This window comes from Vipera ursinii, assembly GCF_947247035.1.
Source record: "Vipera ursinii genome assembly, chromosome: 2".
Lineage (NCBI taxonomy): Eukaryota > Metazoa > Chordata > Lepidosauria > Squamata > Viperidae > Vipera > Vipera ursinii.
This window is the reverse complement of record NC_139513.1, coordinates 133,543,471-133,570,319: the sequence shown is the minus strand read 5'-3', so window position 1 is coordinate 133,570,319 and position 26,849 is coordinate 133,543,471. Positions and strand designations below refer to the sequence as shown.

At 43.3% G+C, this 26,849-nt stretch overlaps 1 protein-coding gene across 6 annotated transcripts in view; it reads left to right on the top strand.

The window, feature by feature from the left end:
* The window catches only part of ARSG (arylsulfatase G), a 164,086-nt gene that overhangs the window by 43,047 nt on the left and 94,190 nt on the right, over positions 1-26,849 (top strand). For 4 of the 6 annotated variants that reach the window (XM_083353176.1, XM_083353172.1, XM_083353175.1 and 1 more), the window contains exons 2-4: positions 15,800-16,155; positions 22,282-22,469; positions 25,738-25,785. In XM_083353176.1, the coding sequence (XP_083209302.1) occupies positions 15,929-16,155; positions 22,282-22,469; positions 25,738-25,785 (463 nt within the window). In that variant the 5' untranslated portion in view covers positions 15,800-15,928. Of the gene's footprint in view, positions 1-6,753; positions 6,772-15,799; positions 16,156-22,281; positions 22,470-25,737; positions 25,786-26,849 lie in introns of those variants that run through there. The other 2 variants (XM_083353174.1, XM_083353177.1) reach the window with 2 other exon arrangements.

Here is a 26,849-nt window from a genome sequence, read left to right as displayed (position 1 = left end):
CGCGGCCGCATTCTGTACCAGTTGGAGCTTCCGAGTGGTCTTCAAGGGAAGCCCCATGTAGAGAGCATTACAGTAGTCAAGGCGAGAGGTCACGAGCGCATGAGTGACCGTACACAGGGCATCCCGGTCCAGATAGGGCCGCAACTGGCGCACCAGGCGAACCTGGGCGAAAGCCCCCCTAGTCACAGCTGCTACATGATCTTCCAAGGTAAGTCGTGAATCTAGGAGGACTCCCAAGTTGCGAGCCCTATCCACGGGGGGTAACAGCTCACCCCCCATAGAAAGGGATGGAACAATTTGAATGTCCCGGGATGCCGGAATGTACAGCCACTCAGTCTTGTCCGGGTTGAGTTGAAGTCTGTTCCTCCCCATCCAGACCTGAACCGCCTCCAGGCAACGGGACATCACAGCAAGGGCATCACTGGGGTGGTTTGGGGTAGAAATAAAAAGTTGGGTATCATCAGCATATTGATGATACCCAACTCCAAAACCACGAATGATCTCACCCAGCGGTTTCATGTAGATGTTGAACAGGAGAGGCGAGAGAACCGACCCCTGAGGAACTCCACAAACGAGAGACCTAGGGGCCGATCTCTGCCCCCCTGCCAACACCGACTGCGAACGTCCCAGGAGATAGGAGGAGAACCACCGAAGAACTGTGCCTCCCACTCCCAATCCCCTGAGACGCCGCAGCAGGATACCATGGTCGATGGTATCGAAAGCCGCTGAGAGGTCTAATAGGACTAGGACAGAGGAACATCCCCTATCCCGAGCCCTCCAGAGATCATTCACCAGAGCGACCAATGCCGTCTCCGTGCTGTACCCGGGCCTGAAACCCGATTGGTACGGGTCCAGATAATCCGCTTCATCCAGGACCAGAGGGAGCTGGTGCGCCACCACACTCTCAACAACCTTCGCAAGAAAGCGAAGGTTGGAGACTGGACGAAAGTTGTTCAACACAGCTGGGTCCAAGGCAGGCTTCTTGAGGAGGGGTCTCACCACCGCCTCCTTCAAGACGGTGGGGAAATTACCCTCACTCAAAGAAGCAGATATCACCGCCTGGAACCAGCCTCGTGTCCTCTCCCTAGCTGCATAAACCAGCCAGGAAGGGCACGGGTCCAATAAACATGTGGTGGAGCTCAGCCTCCCCATAATCCTGTCCACTTCATCAGGGGTCACAGAATCAAACTCCTCCCAGATAACATTGACAAGACCGCCCGTGTCCTGATCGTCAGACTCTGCCCAGCTGGAGTCCAAACCGGTCCGAATCCGAGCGATTTTGTTAAACATGGTCTGGGTTATCTTCACTACTAATATACATCTATTTGTACTTTACTGTGCATTGCTTTCTGTAGCGTAAAAAGATAAAATCTCTTGAATCAAGTTTGACTCTTGCTGACCTCATGGATAGAGACAGATCTGCATAGGTTTCTTGATAACACAATGACTTTTTTTTTGAGTTCCCACTCAGGCCTACTGCCCTGCTCTTTTGTTGTGGCTTCCCACCCAATTGCTAATCAGATTTACCATTGAATTGTCAAGATCAATTAAGGAGAGCTAACTGCTAGTGTATTCCTAAAATACAGATATTTATATCCAGGACTTAAAATGTTCATTTCTTTGTTTTGTAAAAAACTTTTGTTGTGTAATCCAGATTTTACTAAAACAAGGAAATTTATTCTCTGTGGTGCACCTATATCTCTCTATTTTGAACATACTATATATCTGTGCTGTCATTTGCTTGCTGATATCCTTGCAAAAAACATTTTTTCCCATATGCTGTTTCCAGAAATGCCTATAGAGGAATAATTTTGATCACTGATAAATCAAAACATATATGAAAACTCTGGAAACTGAGGACTAGATTCTTGCCCACTAGGGGGGCTTTCGCCCAGGTTCGCCTGGTGCACCAGTTGCGGCCCTATCTGGACCGGGATGCCCTGTGTACGGTCACTCATGCGTTCGTGACCTCTCGCCTGGACTACTGCAATGCTCTCTACATGGGGCTTTCCTTGAAAACCACTCGGAGGCTCCAACTGGTACAGAATGCGGCCGCGAGAGTTGTCTTGGGAGTTTCCCGGTACTCCCATGTTACACCTTTGCTCCGCTAGCTACATTGGTTACCAGTTGTCTTCCAGGTGAGGTTCAAGGTTCAAGGTTTTGGTTATGATCTTTAAGTCCTTACATGGCATAGGTCCGGGATACCTCGAGGACCACCTGCTGCCGGCGTCAACTCCCCTCCGCCCTGTGCGTGCCCACAGAGAGGGCCTCCTCAGGGTGCCTCCGGTCAGGGGATGTCGACTGGTGGCCCCCAGGGGGAGGGCCTTCTCTGTGGGTGCTCCGGCATTATGGAACCAACTGCCGGTTGAGCTCCGGATGGCGTCGGACCTTCGCTCCTTCCGGCGCGGGCTGAAGACCCACTTATTTGAATTAGCTGGTCTGGCCTGATGGGGAATATTAGGGTTTTTTAATGGGTTTTTACTATTTTATTGTCATTGTATTTTAATTGGGCATTGGTTTAATTTCTTTTTAATTTTTGTACTGTTATTTATATATGCCCTGTTAACCGCCCTGAGTCCTTCGGGAGAAGGGCGGTATAGAAATTGAATAAACCTAAACCTAAACCTCTTGCTTATGAATCTTTGTTTTAATTTTCCCTTTCCCTTTCCCTTCACATACTTTTCATGAAAACCTTCATTGCCCGTAACAATACTACAGGTAATCCTCAATTTACAACCATTCATTTCAGGGTGCAATGTTACAATGGCACTGAAAAATCTTATGACCCTTCTCTTCTGCAGCATCCCCAAGACTTTCGCAGTATCCCCAAGGTCACATGATCAAAATTCAGGCACTTGGAAATCGGTGTGTATTTGCAAAGTTGGCAGCATCCCGGGGTCATGTGATTGCTATTTGCAACCTTCCGAGCTGGTGCTTTAACAAGCAAAGTCAATGGGGGAAGCAAGATTCACTTAACAGCTGCAAGATTCATTAACAACTAAAGTGATTTGCTTAGTAGTCATGGCATGAAAGTTTGTAGAATCAGGTGCTACTCACTTAGCAACCAGGTTGCTTAGCAACAAAAATCCTAGGTCGATAGTGGTCATAAGTCGAGGACCAATTGTATGCCAAGAATGTGTCCCACAGTGCCTATAAAGTGTCGTGTTATTAAAAAAAAGTTTTGTTTGTTTTTAATGTGGGCATGTAAACCAGCAGGTAGATAAGCTGATCAAGCAGTACGGTATCTGCTGGGATGGATTAATAAGAAACATATGAACAGGAAGGATTTGGATGGAAAGTTTTGTTGTTTTGGCATTTTCTGGGTTTGTATCACACATTGTATCACAGTGCAGTTCTCTTAAATATCAGACTGAGGCCTTGGCAAAGAGTCCTTCTTGCTCTTAAAATATGTGGAGCATGGTGTCTCTTCAAAGACGTTGCTGGGTCTGTTTGTTAAGCCACATGGGACCCGCTTACATCCTCCCAGTAAACAAAACCCGTTGCCAAAAATTGAGACAAACTCAGATTAGTCACTTACAAAGTGAAGAGTCTGCCAAATAAACTCAGAGAGGGAAATACTAGCAATTCTAGGAAGTGCCGTCCCAAACACACTTGTTTTTCTCATTTTATTTTAGATATATTGTTGGTATTACTACCTCAGAGGGCACCAGAAGATAATTGGGTTTGGATAATTCTACATCTTAGATTTGCCAGGTAGTTCCCAGTCATGTGTTGCCTCTTTTTAATTTGATTGATTGTGATGGGAAAACACATGTATCTCTGCTTCTAATTTAAAGTTGTCCTGTCTGAGCAAAACTATGCCGTTGACAGTCACTTAATTCAGTAGTGCCATACTTTTATTTATTCATTTTTATTTATTATTACATTTATATGCTGCCCATCTCACTGTACAAAATTACTCTGAGCATCTTACAGTGCAGTACTTCGTTAAATATGCAGTATGCATTCATTAGATTCACACATTGCACTAAGCCACGCTGTGTACATTTAGCATTCTGGATAAACCCAGCCATTGTAAACCACATCTTATGGCTTAGTATGTTGCACAAACTCAAGTCACTTGAGGTTTAACAACAAAATATTTTTAAAAAATGTCAGGGCTTCCTGCAGATCAAGATCAGCATATCAGGACCAGAGCTACATTTGGTCTCCCTCTTATTTCATTCCATTTAAACTTAATTAAACTTAAACCTAGTTCATATGATCAGTTTGTTATGTATCTTAATCATTTTCCCTGTCATACTAACCGTGACAATAACTTTAAAGGTCTCTGCGATCACATTGAAAGCTTCGTGAGTCACCTTGTGGTCTAAATTTGTGCCTTCTGCAGACCAGGTCATTATGTTCTCCCTGTCTTCTTCCATACAATACAATCATTTGCCCCTCTCTATCAGATCTATCATGATGTGTGTTTCTCTGTTGTATGTGCTAACATTGGCTGCTGCTGGCAATAATGAGGAAATTAATAATGTAGTAACATAGAATGAGGAATGAGAGGTGTGGTGGCCTAGTGGTGAAGATGCTTGCCCCCCACTCAGAAGGTTGAGACTTCAGTCCTAGGTAGTGGCAGATGTTTCTGCCTAGAAAAAATATCAGCTGCGAACTCAATGTAGGCATCAGGAAGGGCAGCCAGCCAGTAAACCCTCAGCTCTGTGCAGTCATCCTGATTCTACTGCGAACTAAGGGATTACAGGGTCATAAAAAGGGAGTTTTTAAATGTAGAATGAGGAATGTATTAATGTTTTGTGTTCATCCACTGTCTCAGCACAATCTTGTCTCTCAGGCTTGTTCTGGGGGAAAATGGAAGGAAGGAACACAATATCTGGCAGCATCAACTTCCTGTCTGAAAGGCAAGATAGAAATCTAATAACTAAGCAATGACTGCCTTAACAACAGTGGTGCCTACATGTACCTGTTGGCTCCATGGACAAGCAAACCTAACTTACAAGTTCTCCATGATTAGCCAATCTTAGATTACAGAGATGGACTAAATTTTGATCCAGGAATACTGTCTTTAGCAGCAGGCAGACACTGTTCATTGTAAAAAGAACTGAATTATCCATGTCTAAATACTGTTTTAAAAATCAAACCTTGATAATTTTTTGCTGTTCTTTCCTGTCACTCACTTTTAAGAGTATGATTCCCAGCATGACTGAAGGTTGTAGTCCCCTGATCAATTCTCTGACAGCAGCTTTTATGTGTGTGTGAGTGTGTGTGTGTATGTATGTATATGTATGTATGTATGTATACACACACACACACACACAGAGAGAGAGAGAGACATACACACACATACATATGCACACCACATAAGTGATGAGTGAGTGTGCAAAACTCCATTTGTGCAAATGGCAGGTGAGCACACAAAACCATCTCCCCACCCCACCCCTGGTCCGCAGAGCTGGAAAGATTGGGGACCACTGCTGCAGATGATCTTGCAGATTTTTGCATGCACATAGCAGTTTCTTTACCACTACGCTATCATTTCAGTTCTGATATGGGAAGGCATAGCACCTGAATATAAGTGAGGCTGTGCAGCTTCTCCATGTTGCAGTCCAACACATTTGGAATAAAGGTAGTCCTCCACAACCATTCATTTAATGAATCTAGATTCCCCATTGATTTTGCTTGTCAAAAGGTCACCAAATGCGATCATATGATCCCGGTACACTGCAACTGTCACATATACTGTATAGATTCACTTAACAATTGTGTTACTAACTTATCAGTTGCAGAGATTCATTTAACAGTTACAGTAAGAAAGGTTGTAAAATGGGGCAAAGTTCACTAAACAAGTGCCATGCTTAGCAATAGAAATTTGGGGCTCAATTGTGGTCATAAGTCAAGGACTGCCTTTATTTATATTTTATGTTGGTGCTTCCTGGGAACCTGCTCTTGGAGAAAAAAAAGTGAAGAGCGAACTTTTCTGTACTGTGACTCTTAGATCTTTAATTAACCTCAGTTATTCCAGCGAAAGGGACGCGGTGGCTCAGTGGGTTAGGATGCTGAGCTTGTCGATCAGAAGGTCGGCAGTTTGGCAGGTCGAATCCCGAGTGCCGCGTGAGCGCCTGTTACTCATCCCAGCTTCTGCCAACCTAGCAGTTCGAAAGCACGTAAAAATGCAAGTAGAAAAATGGGGACCACTATGGTGGGAAGGTAACAGCGCTCTGTGCGCCTTTGGCGTCTAGTCATGCCGGCCACATGACCATGGAGACGTCCTCGGACAAGTGCTGGCTCTTCGGCTTTGAAACGGAGATGAGCACCGGCCCCTAGAGTCAGAAACGACTAGCATGCATGTGCGGGGGAACCTTTACCTTTACCTTTATTCCAGCGAAGCTTATATTCGCTTATTCATTAAGCCTGACCTATGCTAGGGAATTTATCTGAGGCTCGAGCAGGCCTAACTCCTGAATTCTTGCCTTGCACGCAGAGTGTTTTAATTTTTCAAATCTCCTTTTCTCTTTGCTGTCTCAGGTTTGAATTTTGTTTTGTTTAACCCAGACTTTACTGATGCCCATTGTTTAATTAGGTCATTCTTACCCTTTCTTTCTTTTGTTGTGTTGACTGACTGACCAAATTTGTATCTTCAGCTGCACATTCCTTCCCCAAGGTCTTTGATACTCAACTGGAACCATCTGTCATAATACTGGTCTTAGCTGGACTCAGCAGGCCTATTCCACCCACCTCAGACTGCTTATGCTCACAGTGTCTCTCTGTCTTTGATACTCCAGCCGACTCGTTCCCCTTTCAGTAAGTGTCATCCTCTGATAACATTCTCACTGTCCTTGCAGATTAGACTGGGCTGATGGTGATATACAAGGAGCTTTCCTCTGTGGAAATTAAGTCAGTTTTGTCCAGTTCTCAGCGGATCAGGCTGTTAACATCTCATAAAAGTGAACTCTGATTTATTAACTTAGTTAATAAAGGCTGGGTACATGTGTATGCAAGTTGTCAAAGTGATTGATCTGCAGACAGTGTTTATCATTGATTGGTTTCAGTATTGTGATAGGATGGTGAGCTTTTAAAATATGCATAAAGGCCTTCTCTGGTGAAGGCGAACTAGCTAAAAATACAGGTAAGCGCTCTGGCCAGGTACAGATACTACTGTTTTAGATCTGCCAGCTATTTCTTCGAGATGTACTCTTCCTGCAAACCTGATGGAACTGATAAATGCTGATGTGGGAAGTTCTAAAGCAAAAAAATAAAAAATAGCATCCTTATGGCCAGAGGTTCAGGACTAGATCCCTCTTAAAAATCTGGTGGTGCTAATGGAAGTTTAAAGGGCCTTGTGTATGTCCCTAATACAGGTAGCTCTTGACATATGATCACAATTGAACCAAAAATTTCTGTTGCTAAACAAGATAGTTGTTAAGTGAGTTTTGCCCCATTTCACGATATTTCTTACCGTAGTTGTTAGTGACACTGTAGTTAAGGGAATCTGGTTCCCATTGACTTTGTCAGAAGATCACAAAAGGCAATCACATGACCCCAGGATACTGAACCGTCATAAATACTGCACTATCCCCAAAATAAGACCCAGTCTTCTTCTTCTTCTTCTTCTTCTTCTTCTTCTTCTTCTTCTTCTTCTTCTTCTTCTTCTTCTTCTTCTTCTTCTTCTTCTTCTTCTTCTTCTTCTTCTTCTTCTTCTTCTTATTCTTATTCTTATTCTTATTATTATTATTTCCAAAGGAGGCACCAGGTCTTATTTTGGGGGGGGTGTCTTTTCCACTCACCTCGTGGTGGTGGCACCAACAGCCCCATCCAACTGGCCTACTTCTGTGGCCAATGGAGGAGCTTCATTCTGCAGCTGAGAATGGAGCTCTGGCCTGCATTTCACAGTCAGGGGCCTTTCCTGAAGGTCTCTGCAGCCGAGAACCAAGCTATCGAATCCATAGCTTGGTTCTCAGCTGCAGAGGCCTTCTGGAAAGTCCTCTGACTGTGAAATGCAGGCCAAAGCTCCATTCTCGGCTGCAGAATGAAGCTGCTCCTTTGATTGCAGAAGAAGTGGGTTGGTGAGGCAAGTGTTAAGCCATGGGAGGCCTGGCTGCAATGGTAAGCTCCACCACCACCACCACCGCCGCCCTAGCTTGATTTTTAGGTGTGCACCTCGCCCCAAAACCAGGGCTTATTTTAGGGGGAGGGCTTATATTAGGCCCACCCCCAAAATGAAGCTAGGGCTTATTTTCAAGGTAGGTCTTTGCGTTATATGAGGCAAGGACGAGAGAGGCAGTGTCTTCGGTTCAAAGGTTTATTAACGTAGCCCGGACGAGAACAGAACGATTACAACAGCCTTATATAGGCAACTGTCGAACAAGTCAACGAATCAGGGGTGGGTGTTTTCCCGCCGAGGGACCCTGTACCAATAATCAGCTGGCAGCTTTTGACATTTCCCCAGTGATAACGCATGCGCGTTGGGCTGGGGAAATCCTGTCAGCTGGCTGCCCGAGCAGCCGGGGTCGGAATAACCCAGCTGACATTTTGACAGCTAGCGCCTGTCAGAATATGCGGTCTAGGCGCATGCGCCATTTTGACAACTTTGCGGCTGCCGCCGCTGTGACAGTCTGCGACTTCTGCTGTTTGACAGCTCGCGGACAGGAGCGCATGCGCGGCTTTTGACAGCTGTCAGAGCGGCCGCATGGAGCGGTTTTGACAGCTCGGGGAGCGCGACTGCGCGTGTGTGTTTCCTTTGACAGCTGTCAGTGCGGCCACGTGGAGTGGCCTGTGACAGCTGTCATTTGTGGAATACGCTGCACCCCTTTCCCCCCTTGGTTTAAACAATGTAACTTAGAACAATTCTTTAACTTGTGTTTGAACGTGTTGGCGTGCTGCCGGCCCACTCGAAATCCGTCAGGTATGCAGGGGGTCGTTTGGGTCGTGTGGATCTGCGAAGCGGCGGTTCCTCGTCTATCACGGGAGTCTCCTCGGGGGTCACGGTTTGAAGATCGGGGGGTGTTGGGGTGTTCTCGGGGTGATCAGTGCTGTGGGGGTCAGGAACTTCTGTGGTTGGTTCTGGCGGGGTATTGGTGGGTGCCCTGGGTCGTAGTTGGTCTGCGTGTCTCTGCAAGGTGAGCCCTCCACCGATGTTGACAGTGTATGACAGGGGGACGGTCTGATCGAGGACTACCCCCCTGGGTCCATTTATCCCTTCCCCCATAATTGCGGGCCCAGACACTTTGTCCTTGATTGAATGTCTTTGATGGCGGAGCGTCGGGTTTTTCTGCTGCCGGCCTGTCTGGGTGGAGTCTGTCGAGACGAGTCACCAGCCGGCGACCCCATCGGAGTTCTGCGGGGGATTTCCCGGTGGTGGACACGGGTGTGGTGTGGTGAGCGAGGAGAAATCGGGCGAGTCGGAGGTGCCAGTCTCCGGTGACGAGCCTGCGGAGGGAGTCTTTAGTGGTCTTCACCATGACCTCTGCGAGGCCATTACTTGACGGATGAAAGGGGGCCGATGTCGCGTGTCTAATATAATTGCTCGTCGTGAAGATCTGAAAATCACGGGAGGTAAAATGAGGCCTGTTGTCAGTGATAATTACGTCGGGAAGACCGTGGGTCGCGAAAACCCCCTTAAAGCTTGAATGGTGGCGCTTGTGGTGGTGCTGGAAACCGGAAGAACCTCCAACCACTTGGAATAGCTATCTACTATGATTAGAAAGGTCTGTCCCTGGAAGGGGCCAGCGAAATCGAGGTGGATTCGGGACCAGGGTTTTTTTGTGGTTTCCCATTTGTGTATGGGAGCATGGGGGGGCTGGTCTGGTTTGCTGGCAGAGATAGCAGCCGGCTACATGTTCTTCAATGTCCCTGTCAATAGAAGGCCACCATACGTAACTGCGTGCCAAGGCTTTCATCTTTGTGATGCCAGGGTGACCGTCGTGTAGGGTGTGGAGAACCCTGGTTCTGTGGCAGGGTGGGAGTATCACCCTGCATCCCCATAGAATGCAGCCTAAGTGGGTGGTGAGCTCGTGGCATTTCGTAAAATAAGGTTGGATAGAGGGGTTTGGGCAGGAAGACTGCCAACCTGATGATGCCCAGGACAGGATTCTGCTGAGTATTGGATCCCTGCTGGTGGCGGAGGCGATGTCCCTGGCTGTTACTGGGCATTCGGAGAGCTCCTGTATGGCTAGTATACGGCCTGCCGGGGCTGGGTCCGGGTCTATTTGCGGCAGGGGGAGTCTGCTGAGGCCGTCTGCATGGGACATCTCTTTGCCAGGCTTATAGATTAACTGGTAGGAATATGCGGACAGAAATGTGGTCCACCGCAGCATGCGAGGGGACAAAATTTGGGGCGTTTGTCGATCCCATGTGAATATTCCCAGGAGGGGTTTGTGATCTGTGTAAATGGTGAAAGGTCTGCCATATAGATAATCGTGGAATTTCTTAATTCCCGCTACTATGGCCAGGGCTTCTTTATCGATTTGAGCGTAGTTACGTTCGGCCTTTGAGAGGGTCCTAGAGTAATACGCTATTGGGGCTTGGGTGCCATCGTTTAAGGAGTGGCTTAGGACTGCCCCGATTCCATAAGGGGAGGCATCGCAAGCGATGCATAGGGGTTTGGTCTCGTTGTAGTGCGATATGGTGGTATCGCTGGACAGTAGTTGTTTTAGCTTATTAAAACTGTCGTTATGCGTGGTGGTCCATTGCCAGGGGGCTCCTTTGTCTAGCAATCTATGGAGCGGCTCCGCTATTGTGGCTTTACCTGGTAGGAAAGCGTGGTAAAAGTTTAGGAGTCCTAGGAATGCCTGGAGCTCCGTTTTATTTTTGGGGGCGGGAGCAGCCTTAATAGCTTGGATTTTTGAATTGGTGGGGTGGATGCCTTTGCTGTCTATCCTGTAGCCAAGGAAATCTGTAGAAGGTACCCCGATAGAACATTTTTCCCGTTTAAGCTTTAAACCGGCTGCCCGGAATCTGCTGAGGACCTCGTGCCGTCTGGTTGCTAGCATGTGGGTGGAGTCGCCCGCGATGAGCACGTCATCGAAGTATGGGCATACTCCGGGGATGCCTTTAAGGGTGCGTTCCATGACTTCCTGGAATATTCTGGGTGCCACGGATATGCCGAACTGGAGGCGGTTTACTTTAAACGCCCCTCTGTGTGTGACTATAGTTTGGGCGTCTGCGGTCTCTCTGGTGACAGGGAGTTGCAGGAAGGCATGTGCCAGATCTAATTTGGCGAAAACGGAGCCGGAGCCAATTTCTGAAAGAACGTCTCTAACAGAGGGGACGGGATACGCGTGAGGGTTCAATGCGCGGTTCAGAGTAGCTTTGTAATCTGCGCAGATTCTCACGTCTCCGTTGGGCTTGACAGGCGTCACAATTGGGGTTTCCCATGTTCTGCTGTCAGTGGGCTCCAGGACTCCTAAAGCGACTAAGCGGTCTAATTCTTTGTCTATTTTTTGCTTTAACGCGAAGGGGACCTTCCTAGCCTTGATTCTAATCGGTCCCAGCTCGGGTTTGAGCTTGAGGTTGATGGGCGGGCCGTTGTATTTGCCTAGTGAGCCATCGAATACATCTGCAAAATTTTTGCAGATGTTTTCCAATGACTCGGGTTGGATGCGGTTTGTCCCTTCAAGGCGAATGCCCAGTGCCTCAAACCAGTCCAGTCCGATGAGGCTGGTCCGGGGTTGCTCGGTTATTTGAGCTACTAGGTTCCCTTTAAATTTTTAAAATTCGACCCTTAGGTTGGCCTGTCCTTTCAAATCTATGGGGGTGCCCTGGAAATCCGCCAGCAGGACCTTCGAGGGTTGGATGGGGATACGGTGTTTGGATTTGGTTGCTATTCGTTGGAGCGTGTCCCCTGACAGGATGGAAACGGAGGACCCGGAGTCGACCTCCATCTCGCAGGGGACTCCCTGAATTTTGACCCAGGCCCTGACCTTAGCACGGATGAGGTGATTGGCGGAGGTTTTAGATAGGGAGAATACGGAACCTACAGACCCCTGGGGAGGGCGGGGGAAGTCAGTCCTACCTGTGGGGATCTCGTCAAGCTCGTGGAGGGTCTCCCGGTTTTGACTGCGACAAGCAGAGCGGATGTGGCCGGTCTTGCCACAACCGTGACACTTCGCGTTCCTAAAACGACATGTGGCCCTGGCGTGGCCCCCGCCGCAGCTTGCACACTTTGCCCTGTTGCCGGTCTGAGGTTTCTTCGTGCTGGGGGTTGCTGGTCTGTCCTGGCCACGGTTTCCTTCGCGGCCGGCAACCATTCGATTGAATCGCGAGAGGATTGCGTCGACTCCGGAGCCAGGCTCCGGAGGCCCTTGGTCGAGCTCCCGAGCTTGGTGGACGGATGCGCCGGGGTTGTCGCCGAACGCCGGGGGCTCTTCGCGGTGGCTGTCCTCATATGCCATTATCTCTAATGTGAGCTCTGCGAGGTCTGGGGGCTCTTCGCGGTGGCTGTCCTCATATGCCATTATCTCTAATGTGAGCTCTGTGAGGTCCACTTGCCACAAGCTTCCTCTGCAGGCGCACGTTTTGGAGGCCAGCGATGACTTGGTCTCGTATTCAGTCCTCCAGGTCGGGGAAATGGCATTTCCGAGCGGCGTGCCGGACTCCAGCGATAAAAGCGTTGGAAGGCTCTCCGGGTTGCTGTCGACGGCGAGCGAAGTAGAGCCGCCAGTACAGCTCTGACCGCCTCGGCATGAAGTGTTTGCTGAGGAGATCTGTGAGCTCGGCATAGGGCACTGTGGCGACCGGGTCCGGGCTACAGAGTCCAACGGCGATGTCGTATACCGCCGGCCCGCTGAGGCATAGGAGCGCAGCGGCCTTGTGGCGGTCCTCGGTGATTTTGTTCACGACGAGGTACCCCTCGACTTGGCCCCAATGCGACTCCCAGCCTTCCGGGTGGCGGACGTCGAACTCTCTCACATGCCCGAGATTAGCCATGCTGGGTTAGCGGTACTGTGGCACTAGAAGGGTTTGCTTGCCCCAGTCGGTGACTTAGCTCGTGACTTCAGCGATTTGACGGGGCAGCTTCGCCTCTAGGCCGTGACTTCAGCTAGTACCGCAATCCCACCTTCGTCGCCAGGTGCGTTATATGAGGCAAGGACGAGAGAGGCAGTGTCTTCGGTTCAAAGGTTTATTAACGTAGCCCGGACGAGAACAGAACGATTACAACAGCCTTATATAGGCAACTGTCGAACAAGTCAACGAATCAGGGGCGGGTGTTTTCCCGCCAAGGGACCCTGTACCAATAATCAGCTGGCAGCTTTTGACATTTCCCCAGTGATAACGCATGCGCGTTGGGCTGGGGGAATCCTGTCAGCTGGCTGCCCGAGCAGCTGGGGTCAGAATAACCCAGCCGACATTTTGACAGCTAGCGCCTGTCAGAATATGCGGTCTAGGCACATGCGCCATTTTGACAGCTTTGCGGCTGCCGCCGCTTTGACAGTCCGCAGCTTCTGCTGTTTGACAGCTCGCGGACAGGAGCGCATGCGCGGCTTTTGACAGCTGTCAGAGCGGCCGCATGGAGCGGTTTTGACAGCTCGGGGAGCGCGACTGCGCGTGCGCGTTTCCTTTGACAGCTGTCAGTGCGGCCACGTGGAGTGGCCTGTGACAGCTGTCATTTGTGGAATACGCTACAGTCTTACTTTCGGGGCAACATGTTACTAGCCAGCTGCCAAGTGTCTGAATTTTGATCATGTGACCATGAGGATACTGCAATGGTATAAGTCATAAGTCACTTTTTCAATGCCGTTGTAATTTCAAACAGTCACTAAATGAATATATATTAAAGGTGTTCTTAAAAATGTCCCTATCTCTTGGGTATTTGGGCATATAGCAGAGGGGACTTTGTTCTTCCATGGCTCCAAATTACAGATTACATTCTGAACCTTTTTTCTATCCTTCCTCAAAAATGCAAGAGACTGCTAGCAGATACTGTATAGCATTGATAAGTCTGTTGGCCACTGCACTGGTTTCTTGATGCTTTCCTCATAGCAATTCAGGAGAGTAGGTTGTCAGTCCTTGGATCTTGGCTCCAAATTCATTGTTATATTCTATTCATGTAACAGGCCTTCATAATTACACAGAATAAACTCTGATCCCTATCTGTGAATCATATGCCAACTTAGCTTTAAAAGAACAGTGCTTTCCACCCCCAACTATACCAATTTATAAATACAGCGGTTGAGACTTACAGTACTATGGGGTCTTTAGTCTTCTCTGAGCTTGGTCCTTTGTTTTTTTTTAACAGACATTTTATTATTGGATTTGTAGCTTGGGCTCTTTATAGAGGGGTTTTTGGTGCTCTCTCAGTTTGGTGGTTTTTATTATAGATGTTTCATTACCAAACTAGGTAACCTCATCAGCACTGATGAGGTTACCTAGTTTGGTAATGTAACATCTGCAATAACCAAGCTCAAAGAGCAGCAAGGACCCCACATTTCAATCTTGAGCTACAAATATTCTCTTCTATTGGTATTTACAATACTAGTACAATTAGTACTAGTAGAATTAATACTAGTGCAATTAGCAACAAGGTTCTAATATTTATTGATGTTTACAAATAAATAACAAACATATTAATAATGCAGTCGTCTTTTGGAAGGAGCACCTTGATCTTCTTTCCCTGAATGATTTGTTTTAAAACTTAAATCCAGTGGCTCAGATTAGGTACTCTGCTTAACTTGCATTAACTCTGCTTTGTTCAGTAAGCTGCAACGACTGGGTTCACACATGCTACATCATAAGCTGTTGTGTATGCTAAAGTAGACAAATATTGTTTAGCGTGCCGTAAATTAAGCTATTAGGAATTGAAATGACTTGCACATTTAAAAAATTTGGAAAAGAAGCAAGATTTGCCTTATGTAACAATTAAATGAGACATTAACATCATGGGAATCTATTTTTTAAAATACGTTTGCATTTGCTCAAGATTATTTCCATAAATAAGTGGTTAAAGGGTTAGTCTAGGACTGTGGAGATCCATATTTATGTCTCCCCTCAACCATTTAAGCTCACTTGGTGAATTTAGCCCATTCATGCTCTCTTAGTCTAACCTATCTCACAAAGTTGCTCTGGCCAATATTTCTGCTTTCTCTGATTTCCCTCCCCCCCATTAAATAATTACATATGGAAATACACTGATAAGAAGTACCTGTTGAAAGCAAGATAACTTGAATTGATGCAAACATAGGTAGATCTTTGATGACTTTGAAGATTAACTGCACCTTGGTGCATGTTGTTTACCTGGTGAATTTAACTCTTTTTGTAACTTCTGAGCATGGTCTTTCTTTTTTCCTTTCCTGTCTAGTGCTTTTCCCCCATCTTGAATGTATTCATTATTTTTGGCAGTTTCTGTCAGAAAGGGACATACGTGAAAGTGTGGGAATATTTGTGTTTTTCTGTGAGAGTGATTAGTAAGTAAAAGAATTAACTTTTAAGTGGCTATATTTTGAAAGCAATTAATTACTAGAAATTTTATGTGTGTCTATCTATCTATCTATCTATCTATCTATCTATCTATCTATCTATCTATCTCCTATATGTATATGTATGGTTTGGGTATATGGTTATATTACACACGTTTCAGGGGCAATGAATGGGTGAAGAACAAATGTTCAGAACTGGTTTTAGTGGTGTTAAGAAACCAACAGGATCCCAAGCAGGCAATGCAAAAACATGGTGCTTTGTGTTTATGAGGTTTTTAATTTTTTTAAAAGAATTTAAGAATCATCTTAAATTCAGAGTCACATTTTGAGTAAAGCAAGGAAACAACATGTTATACCTCTACCTGCAAGCTTGCACATGCTTTTTTCTTAATATCTCCTTCTAATTCTCTTTTCTGCAGAATTTTGGGAATGTTGCAGTTGATCTGAAATATCCACAGTGCTTCTGAAGAAAAGAACACTTGGGAATATTTACAACTGGATATTTTTAATGTTCATGAGATGTCTCCTAGAACTGGTCTCCTGATGCCATGGATATTCTGCTTCTTAAAGCACTGGTGTTGGTCTTGGTCAGTTGTTTTACTGGGCTTCTTTACTACCACCTCAGCCTTATTTTTAAGTGGGAAAGAACAGTTTTCAAAAAACCAAATTTCATAGTAATTTTGGCAGACGATATTGGATGGGGAGATTTTGGAGCCAACTGGGACCTAAAAAAAGGCACACCTAATTTGGATAAGTTAGCCCAGGAAGGAATGAGGTGAGTTTTAAACCATTCTTTAGCATTCTTTAGCATTTATTTACCACATATTTAGAGGGTGTAGACGATTCTTTAAATGCTACCGGATTATAGGATTGTGCCTATTATTGTGTATTTTTGCTTGCTTATTGATTTATCACATTTATATTGTGCACAATCAAAAGCTTACTTTCAATAGCTTATACCATATGACAAAATGAGAGGGTAACAATAAACATGGAAGATTCATAAAATTCAAATTAAAAAATAACAGAAACATTCCAAGCAGTATGTTGTATCAGTCTCCTGTGAAAAAAACTGTTTTTTGCAATCTCCAGAAAGCAACTAGAGTTGGGTCCAAACACACTTCCCACAGGAAGTCATTCCAGAGAGCCGACCCAATGAAGGGAAAAAATGGCTCTGGGCTTCGCCTACCTCCACGACCTCCCCCCAATGGCAGAAAACCCATTGCTTCTTGTGGCATGATTGAAATGGTTGGGCCATTTCCAATAGAAAGATGTGGTCTTGAAGGATCTTTAGAGATAATAATTTCAAGGTTATTTTCAATAAACATGGTTTATTTATGTCTGAAATTTATATGTTGCTAAACTACAAAAGAATGATATATCAGAATGATATAAAAGTAAATCGAAAGAATTAAATAAGAAAACATAAATGCCATTCATTTCTTAGCCACTGAGTATCCAAACCCACCCACCCCAATACTGACAGCATTAATCCCACTTTCCAGAAAGACACATCATATGGTCAGCCCACCCAAAACTTTGTAAAACAGCCAGATAATTGCTTTCAATTGCAAATGGGAGATAAATTAATTTCATAAATATAGGACCTTGAGGGACTCTGGTGAAGGTTGATTACAAATAGATTGTTACTCATTTGGACTACTGCAAGGCTTGAAAGTCCCTTTGAAGAGGAGTGAGAAACTAGCAACTCCAGAATGTGGAGACTATACAGCTGGCAGATCAGTCCAACTGTTGCCAAGTGTGACACCAACTTTAAGGACATTATGTTGGCCTCTAATAAAGTCTACATGGCATAGTATAATACATCTGGTACCATCTCAGCAACATTGAATGGGCTAATCTGGTTCAGACAGAGGAATGTCTAGAATCCTTCCCTCTCAGTGCAAAGTGAATTGGAAGTAGGCTAGATGGCATATTACCATAGTTGAGAGTATATTTATTTCTTCCATCCTATAAGATGGTTAAAACTATTATACTACCAAGGCCACACTCATGGTTGGCATTCATCCATATTTTTATTTTATTTTTCTTTACTCTTTTCTCCTTATTTTTGCTTTATTGTTCATCATCCACGGTCTTAATGGAATATCAACGAATAACGATAACAATGAAATTGTATGGATACTCATTAATTTGGGTTAGTTTATTTTTTTGTCCTGGCTTTGCCCTTTTCTGGTAAGTATCCTTGAGGGAGATGGATGGTCTAGAAATATGAAATATAAATAAAGTAAATATCCACAATAGATCTACACACAATTTATTGGCAGTGAGATGGGGACCTTTCATGATTGGTTTCATCAAGAGATGGCACCCCTAAGTTGAACTAATGCAGAAGGAAGGCTTTGTATAGATTTTTCAACTGGGTTTACATATTTTTGTCCATTGATACCTACTTTTTTCCTCACTCTCTACTCAATTTTTTGTTGTGTGGAATGATGGTGAAACTTCAAGGTCATATTCCTTTGGGGTAAATAGGTTGGTGTTATTATTATCAGTATCATCATTGTTGTCATCATTGTTATCTAAACTTGTATGCTGCCCAACTCTCAACATTTTTGGATGGCTTATGTAGTAGAATTTGAAAGGTTAAAGAGCAATTTCCAATATTTTATTCACACTGCCCCCGCCCCTCCCCAATGCTCAGTCTTTAAAACTGTAAGTTGCTTAATAACTTGCATTTCTTTAAACCTAGGAGGCAATTAGTTTGAACCATTTCTTTTACAGCTACAAATGCTAATTGTGTGACATGATTTAATATAAAGATGACTCCTTTTAGCAAATAGTTGTTTTGTAGGAGGTACCAAGAATTTACTGCTCCTGTAAAGACGTCAGTTCTGGCTATTAAAACCTCCTCAGGCAAATGGTCAAACAAGAAGATGAGATAGCACTAGTGATTGAGACTTCTGTTTGCTTAGTGTACACTTGTTTATCTTGTGTCATCTGTCTTGAACATATTTGCTTCATACCATTTTGGCACGTAAACAAATCTTAGTGAGCAGCTGGTCATCCTTCTTTCTACTAGTTGTAGCTCATTTTCCTTTAATATATAGGCCAACAATGTGTTTGATTTTTCTCTTGTTTTTTCAGAATATAATAGCTCTTATATACCAACCAATAGTGCTTTACAGCCCTCTCTAAGCAGTTTACAGAGTCAGCATGTGGCCCCCAACAATCTGGGTCCTCATTTTACCGACCTCGGAAGGATGGAAGGCTGATCTTGAGCCGGTCAGGATTGAACTCCAGACTGAGGGCACAGTTAATCTGCAATATTGCATTGTAACCACTGTACCACTATGGCTCTTGCTTTTGCAGAACCATATGAGAGCAGTATATATGTTCCGACATGAGTTCTCTCCCCTCTTGCATTATTTTGTTTATTTTTCTATTTCGATTGGTCATAAAACTGCAGCATAGAATCCAAATAGCCTATTTCAGTTGTGTACAACATTTCAAACACATGGTAACCTTTCCAGACTTGCAGACCACACCAAGCTATATCGATAGAAGGGAACATTTGTAGCTCAGGATTGAACTGTGGGGTTGTTGGTGCTCTCTGAGCCTGGTTGTTTTCTTGCAGACATTTCATTACTAAACTAGGTAATATCATCAGTGCTAATAGAGAGTGAGGTTTGTTCTCATTTTATACACTTGCCCTGTTAGTGTTGATTGGAGTGGTCTTGGTGGTTTCATGATTGGGCTGTTTTTTTTACTGTTGGCTTGTTTGGCAGTTCCTTAATTGGGGTATTTTTGCTTCTTGATTGTTGATCCTATGTTAATCATGGTGTTAACCTCTACAATCAATCCACATGTGTGAGAGGAGATATTTCAGTTCCTACAAGATTATTTCACTCATCCCAGTCTCTGTCTCCTCCTGTTTCCTTTCCTTAACCTGGTCAACTCCTCTGGTATGAAGAAGAGAATACATATACATTAGGCATTATAGAAATAAAGCTGATGAAGTTGGAACTGCTGTTTTTCACCCCAGACAGACCTGTTATATCAACATTGATCCAGTAGCTCCCAATCTCAAGTTTGTGAAAAAAAATAAATGCATTGGACTTACCAAAGGCCCCTATTATAAAGTAATAGTTGAGCTAGGGAATTCTGAGCTCACTGCTATAATCTTATTAGTATAGCATATACTATTAGTATACTTATTAGTCTTACTCAAAGAATGAGATACTTATTAATGTTCAGTCAAATGCTTTTACCCTTTCAATATAATTAATCAGATTCCAAAAATTTGTTGATTACAGATTCCCTCACAATCTGCCATCATGCAATAATTCATCCAAGACATCATGCAAATCCATGCAAATAATTGTACTGATTTCTTTCCTTTTGCATTTATTTTCCCTTTTTTACACTTGCAACAAATTGTAGCCATTTTTTTCTCATTCATTGTTTCGGCTTTATTTTATGCACAACAGGAGTTTTAAAATATGCAATCCACTCAATAAGATTCTGCTGATAACTGCAAAGAGAATATAGAGTCATCTCTTATAAAGATTTAAAATTGTCACTTGTTATGAATTATTTCAGTCAAATACAATGGCTAAGTAGATTGTTTTATTTGGAGAATGTACACTGTGAGAGACAGTTTGTTCAGTGGTAAAGACACTAGGCTAGAAACCAGGAGAATGTGAGTTCTAGCCCTATTGATGCACCAGCTGGGTGAAGCTGAGCTAATCACTCTTTCTCAGCCCTAAAAAAAGGCAATGGCAATGGCAAACTCCCTCCAAAAATATCAAGAAAATTAAAGCCCTTTGTGGCATGGGACCAGGCTATCTGAGTCGTCTCCTCTCCCAGGTTATTTCAGCTCACACCATTAGATCTAGCAGAGAAGGCATTCTGTAGGTACCATCAGCTAGGGATCTACATTTGATGGGTCCTGTGAGATGTGCCTTCTTTGTCATGATGCCTCTCTTGTGGAACATCCTCCCACCCACCCACCCAATGTATGGACTTGCCCAAGTAGTCACCAGGATTTTAAGAAAGCCAGTTTGGTATAGTAGTTAAAGTTACTGGACTAGAAACCAGCAGATTCTGAGTTCTAATTCTACTAACCAGCTGAGTGATTTACAACTGAGTGATTTGAGGCTAATTGTTCTCTTTTAGTCCTGGGAAGAAAGCAATGGCAAACACTTCTGGAACAGAGTCATAACATAGTTGAAGCCCACTCCCCCCAATATAGTATTTGAAGTCGCCGAGTTATAATTAATTTAATCATCTGTGCCAAGCAAACTCTTCTTAAATCCAGGACATGAGAATGTAAATCAACTTTCTTCAGACTTATTTCTTCAATTATTTTGAGGTGCAGCTGTGAATACTTTTTTCAATAACTGCTCATGTTGATCTGTAGCTAATGTATGCTGAAGTTCAAAATTTGGTAGGGTACTGGACTGGAAAAGATGGTCATAGGCAGAATTGTTACCATAGCTAATTCATGTTATGAATTTTTTGCTCCATTTTTTACGGTCAAAGCTACTTTAAAAAAAAGCCCATTCACATGATAAAAGTTTTTTTCTATATATAACTTTCCTTAATCCTGCATGAAAAAATAGACTATATTGTGATCTCTTGAGATTTTAAAATTTTGGATTAACTGACATTTTCCTCTTTGTAGTGAATTGTTGATGTAGAGGATAACCTTCATCTTGGAAAAAAAACTGATGACTCGCCCATTATATGAGGCCATTCTCAAGAATGTTTGTCCTGTGCTTTGAACCTTCAGGCCTTTGATGTCATTAGATGGAATAAATTATCCTTTAACTACATTAATAAGCACATCTCCATTTCTAAGTTTCCATAGCCCAAAAAACTTAGTTTGGACTTTCTACACCCCAAAGTCTGTAATGGGAGATATTTCAAAAATAAATCAGTCACATTAGTTGGATGAAGCAGCACTTTTAAAGAATGAGTTTTTAGGAAGGTTTGGATACTGCCAGTCTGACTGAAAATGTCACCTCATTGGCAGATTTGTCCCCTAGGAAGAATTCAGCATTGATTTTCCCTTGGGTGTCCCATGAATATTAGCAGCCTTGAGAAGCCAAGTTAGCAAACATGCTGTACATCCCACATTTGTACTAATTCTGAAGTAATGATTTTTCTCTGTGTACATTTGAACATTCTGAGCACTTTCCCACTTCTAAAGGCTGATTTAGAATTGCCCGCAACTGCCCATAGTCATCGCTGCATACCTATGCTGCAAAGCGGTTGATGGGTAAGCGGAGGTTGCAGAAGGCTGCAGATGGGCTGACATAAACACCTCCCAAATCTCAACTGTATTGTGCGGAGATATGCACCCTGTATGCTGGTTGGTTCTGGCTTCCTACAGGGAGGTGCGGGAAGGCAAAACGTATTCACCAGGAAATGTTAAAATTTGCTGACTTGTAAAAAGGAACACCTATGCAACTATCCCCAAACAACAGATGCATACATTCCATGCAGTCCGGTGCAATAGAAGTCTACTCCAGCCTTAAGACAATACATGATACAAATATTGCAGGCTTAATGGTCATGTCAGTCAATAAAAAAATCATGAAAGAAACAACAGTGCTCCAGATCTATAGATACAAAAGTGCACAGTGTGCATGAGGATAAGGCTGGAAAAAAAGGAAGCACATATTTTAGCATCAAACCACATTAACCAAGTAGTCTTCGTCACCCTGGTCTACAGTAATCTGCTTTAAGAAATAATGACAGGCAGCAAAGGCTGTAAAGAGCTCCTCCAAAAGTAAAAGCTATTTCTAAGAAATAACAATAATAAAAAAACTACACTTAGATACCTTGCCATAAACCAACTCAAGAATATTTTGTTTCAAAATAAAAGGAGCGTAATAAATGAAAAATAATAGGAATCTTTTCCTCCTTTTTCTAGATTTGTAGATTTCCATTCAGCTGCATCTACCTGTTCCCCATCACGTGCTTCTCTGCTTACAGGACGTCTCGGCCTTCGTAATGGCGTCACCCATAATTTTGCTGTGACTTCAGTGGCAGGCCTTCCATTGAACGAGACAATATTGGCAGAAGTTCTGAAAGAAGCTGGCTACCTCACTGCTATGATAGGTAATTTAACCTAGCATACACACACACACACACACACACACACACACACACAAAAACACACACACACACACACACACACACACACACACACACACATATATATATATATATATATATGTGTAAATTACTAACAAAGAATTAAAGGGAAACTGAAATGCATTTCTGACTCATTAGTCGTCATCAGCCAGCCATACCCTTCTGAGATTCGAACCATGGGCTGATTGCATATGAGGCAGTGTTATTTGCCTCTAAGCCACAAGGTCTCTCTCGCTCTGTTAGCTTTTTTTCTGCAAGGGAAGATATGTTTCAAATGTTAACTCTTTAGATTACCTTGCTAGGCCCCAAACATGGGGCAAATCTTTATTTCCTGTTTTCAGCCTATCTTGAAGGCTATCGAACAGGCAGTAGTCACACCGGACAATTCCTATATTTGTGTAAATTACTAACAAAGAATTAAAGGGAAACTGAAATGCATTTCTGACTTATTAGTCGTCATCAGCCAGCCATACCCTTCTGAGATTCGAACCATGGGCTGATTGCATATGAGGCAGTGTTATTTGCCTCTAAGCCACAAGGTCTCTCTCGCTCTGTTAGCTTTTTTTTTTCTGCAAGGGAAGATATGTTTCAAATGTTAACTCTTTAGATTACCTTGCTAGGCCCCAAACATGGGGCAAATCTTTATTTCCTGTTTTCAGCCTATCTTGAAGGCTATCGAACAGGCAGTAGTCACACCGGACAATTCCTATATTTGTGTAAATTACTAACAAAGAATTAAAGGGAAACTGAAATGCATTTCTGACTTATTAGTCGTCATCAGCCAGCCATACCCTTCTGAGATTCGAACCATGGGCTGATTGCATATGAGGCAGTGTTATTTGCCTCTAAGCCACAAGGTCTCTCTCGCTCTGTTAGCTTTTTTTTTTCTGCAAGGGAAGATATGTTTCAAATGTTAACTCTTTAGATTACCTTGCTAGGCCCCAAACATGGGGCAAATCTTTATTTCCTGTTTTCAGCCTATCTTGAAGGCTATCGAACAGGCAGTAGTCACACCGGACAATTCCTATATTTGTGTAAATTACTAACAAAGAATTAAAGGGAAACTGAAATGCATTTCTGACTTATTAGTCGTCATCAGCCAGCCATACCCTTCTGAGATTCGAACCATGGGCTGATTGCATATGAGGCAGTGTTATTTGCCTCTAAGCCACAAGGTCTCTCTCGCTCTGTTAGCTTTTTTTTTTTCCGCAAGGGAAGATATGTTTCAAATGTTAACTCTTTAGATTACCTTGCTAGGCCCCAAACATGGGGCAAATCTTTATTTCCTGTTTTCAGCCTATCTTGAAGGCTATCGAACAGGCAGTAGTCACACCGGACAATTCCTATATTTGTGTAAATTACTAACAAAGAATTAAAGGGAAACTGAAATGCATTTCTGACTCATTAGTCGTCATCAGCCAGCCATACCCTTCTGAGATTCGAACCATGGGCTGATTGCATATGAGGCAGTGTTATTTGCCTCTATATATGTGTGTGTGTGTGTGTTTAAGTATTTGTCAAGGCTTTTTTTATATCCCCTAATATATATATTAGGGGGACGCGGTGGCTCAGTGAGTTAGGACGCTGAGCTTGTTGAGCAGAAGGTCGGCAGTTTGTTCGGCGGGTCAAATCCCGAGTGCCGCATAACAGAGTGAGTGCCTGTTACTCATCCCAGCTTCTGCCAACCTAGCAGTTCGAAATCACATAAAATGCAAGTAGAAAAATAGGGACCACTACGGTGGGAACGTAACAGCATTCCATGTGCCTTTGGCGTCTAGTCATGCCGGCCACATGACCACGGAGACGTCCTCGGACAAGCGCTGGCTCTTCGGCTTTGAAACGGAGACGAGCACCGGCCCCTAGAGTTGGAAACGACTAGCACACATGTGCGGGGGGAACCTTTACCTTTTTTACATATATATATGATTGATTACTGGAAAAGAGATACCAGTAAGTTATTTCAGTTGTAAATGTGCATAGAAGGCCAGAGTTTCCTCAGATAATTTGGTAATATTTGCCATACCTTTGCAGCAGAAATCATCTTGGATCATGAATCTAGGGAAGTGCGTGTTTTTTTTTTTACATCATCTAAGTCTAATTCTCAAAAAAGCATCAGTTTCTTGATTGCAGAGTGTATCCCAAGGTATTCTGGTTTGGCATGAGCATGCCCAAAGACACTTTCACTGATAGCCAGGAAACCCAGCAGTATTGCTAAATTCCTGTGATATGAAAATTCCTATTCAATCATAGTTTGCTGTCACTGTGTCAAAAATTTTTGAATTTGGCAGTTTGCCCTTAAGGTTTCCTCCAGGATCTTAGTAAAGTTCCTCTCCCAATAAATTTAATGTTTTTAAAGATTTTCTGCTTTATCTTTGGATTCTGTTGCGGGTTTATACTGTATTGCCCTTTTAATTATGTCTTAGTTTCCATATTGTTGTAAGCTATTTGACAATGTTTACAAAGGAAGATGGGGTGTCTTTCTCATGCTATATGCAAACTGGCCTTAAGACCCACCTTTATTGCATAAGCATTTGATATCCTGGAAAGTCACTGCATTCAGAATATTTGGGTGCTGAGAGAAAGATGCACTTTCCCTAGGATGCAAATTGGTGAGGTAATTTAAGATGCAATGAAAGTGAATCATTTGTAGGTCTGGGTTTTATGCTGAGAAGGGTTGTTTTTCTTCTGTTTTTATGATAGGAAATATCATATTTCCTATGGATATTTTCAGATTGGGATTCCTTAGATTACAGTTCTTATGCAATTTTATCTATTTATACTGCCTTTATTGCTTTTACAAGGTGGCAAACGTATCCAACAAACTTTTCTCTTTGTATTTTCCCCACAACAACAACCCTGTGAGGTGGGTTGGGCTGAGAAAAAATGAAGGTCCCAAAGTCATCCAAGCTGGCTTCCATTACTAAGATGGGGTTTGAATTCATGGTCTCCTGCTTTCTAACTTGTTGCCTTAACCATTAGACTAAGCTGGCTTTCTTATTACAAACATTATCCTAAAACAAAAAAAATAGGCTTGTCTTTTTTAATATTAACTAGACTCAATGATTTTGATGAGTCAGGATAATATGGTTTGTGAATTTTGGTCCTGTCCTCATTTTCTCAACTGATTGCCCAGAGCTAAAGTAGCCAATATTAAATATTTTCCACACTCACTATTTTGCATTGACATGTTTTAGGTGCTGATACATTTCTGTTCCACATCACTTCTTTATAGGGAAATGGCACCTGGGACATCATGGCTCTTTCCATCCCAGCTTTCGTGGTAAGACATCTTTCTATACGTATTTCCTCCTGCTAAAATGCCAAGGTTGTTCTAGTTGAAATTGCAATTTCATAAACGTGAATGCTTTGATACACATACCTTTCACATAGATAACTAGGATATTCTGGATAGGAAGCAGGATATACAAGAATGTAGCTTTTCCTTATCCTGCTAGTTTTTGTAAGGAGGAGAATAGATTTGCTTTTATACAAGGAAGTATTTTAATCTTATATAAGGTCCATGACCACAACAAAACAAATATATAGATACATAGATATTTGTTTTCTGAGGTTTTCGCGGGTGCCTGTATGTGGATCCTTGGTTTTTCGGGTTTTCCCCCGCGTAGAACTAAAGGTGTGGGCGCAACGTTTCGACGGAGTCTCATCCATCATCATCAGGCTTTAGCCAGAAGAAGGAAGCTAAAACCTGATGATGATGGATGAGACTCCGTCGAAACGTTGCGCCCACACCTTTAGTTCTACGCGGGGGGGAAACCCGAAAAACCAAGGATCCACATACATAGATATGTATATTTTTAATCCTGTAAACTCCAAACAAGCTCTTAGTTTTGATCAGCATTAATATTTCATCCAAAATTCTTCTTTGACTGCAGATATATTAACTGGGTTCACATTATGCTAGCTGTGATTTGCCCAACCATCATTTATGAAATAAATAAATATTAGTTTGCCAGGTTCAAGTGGGGACAAAAATGTGGATTGGGCTCTGCTTGGAGCCCTAGGCTACAGATTGCTGAACTGTTGTCTGCAAGCAGCTGTACTAAGCCAAAATGAAATAGGTTACTTAATACAATGTGTTAAGTGGTTTTATCTTTTTCAGTGTAGTAGCTTTTTTAAAATTCCACATTTCATAAATTATTGGAGGGGAAAAAGATAAAAGAGATAGATAATCTGTATACTACTAAAACTTTCCTACCGCTTGTCTGCTTGTAACCTTCAATTAGCCCAAGTGTTGCATCATAGTGCAAACATTTTTCAATCAAGGTATCTCAAATCTGCTATGTTAAAGAATCTGTACAGAATCCATGACCCATTTACTCCTTT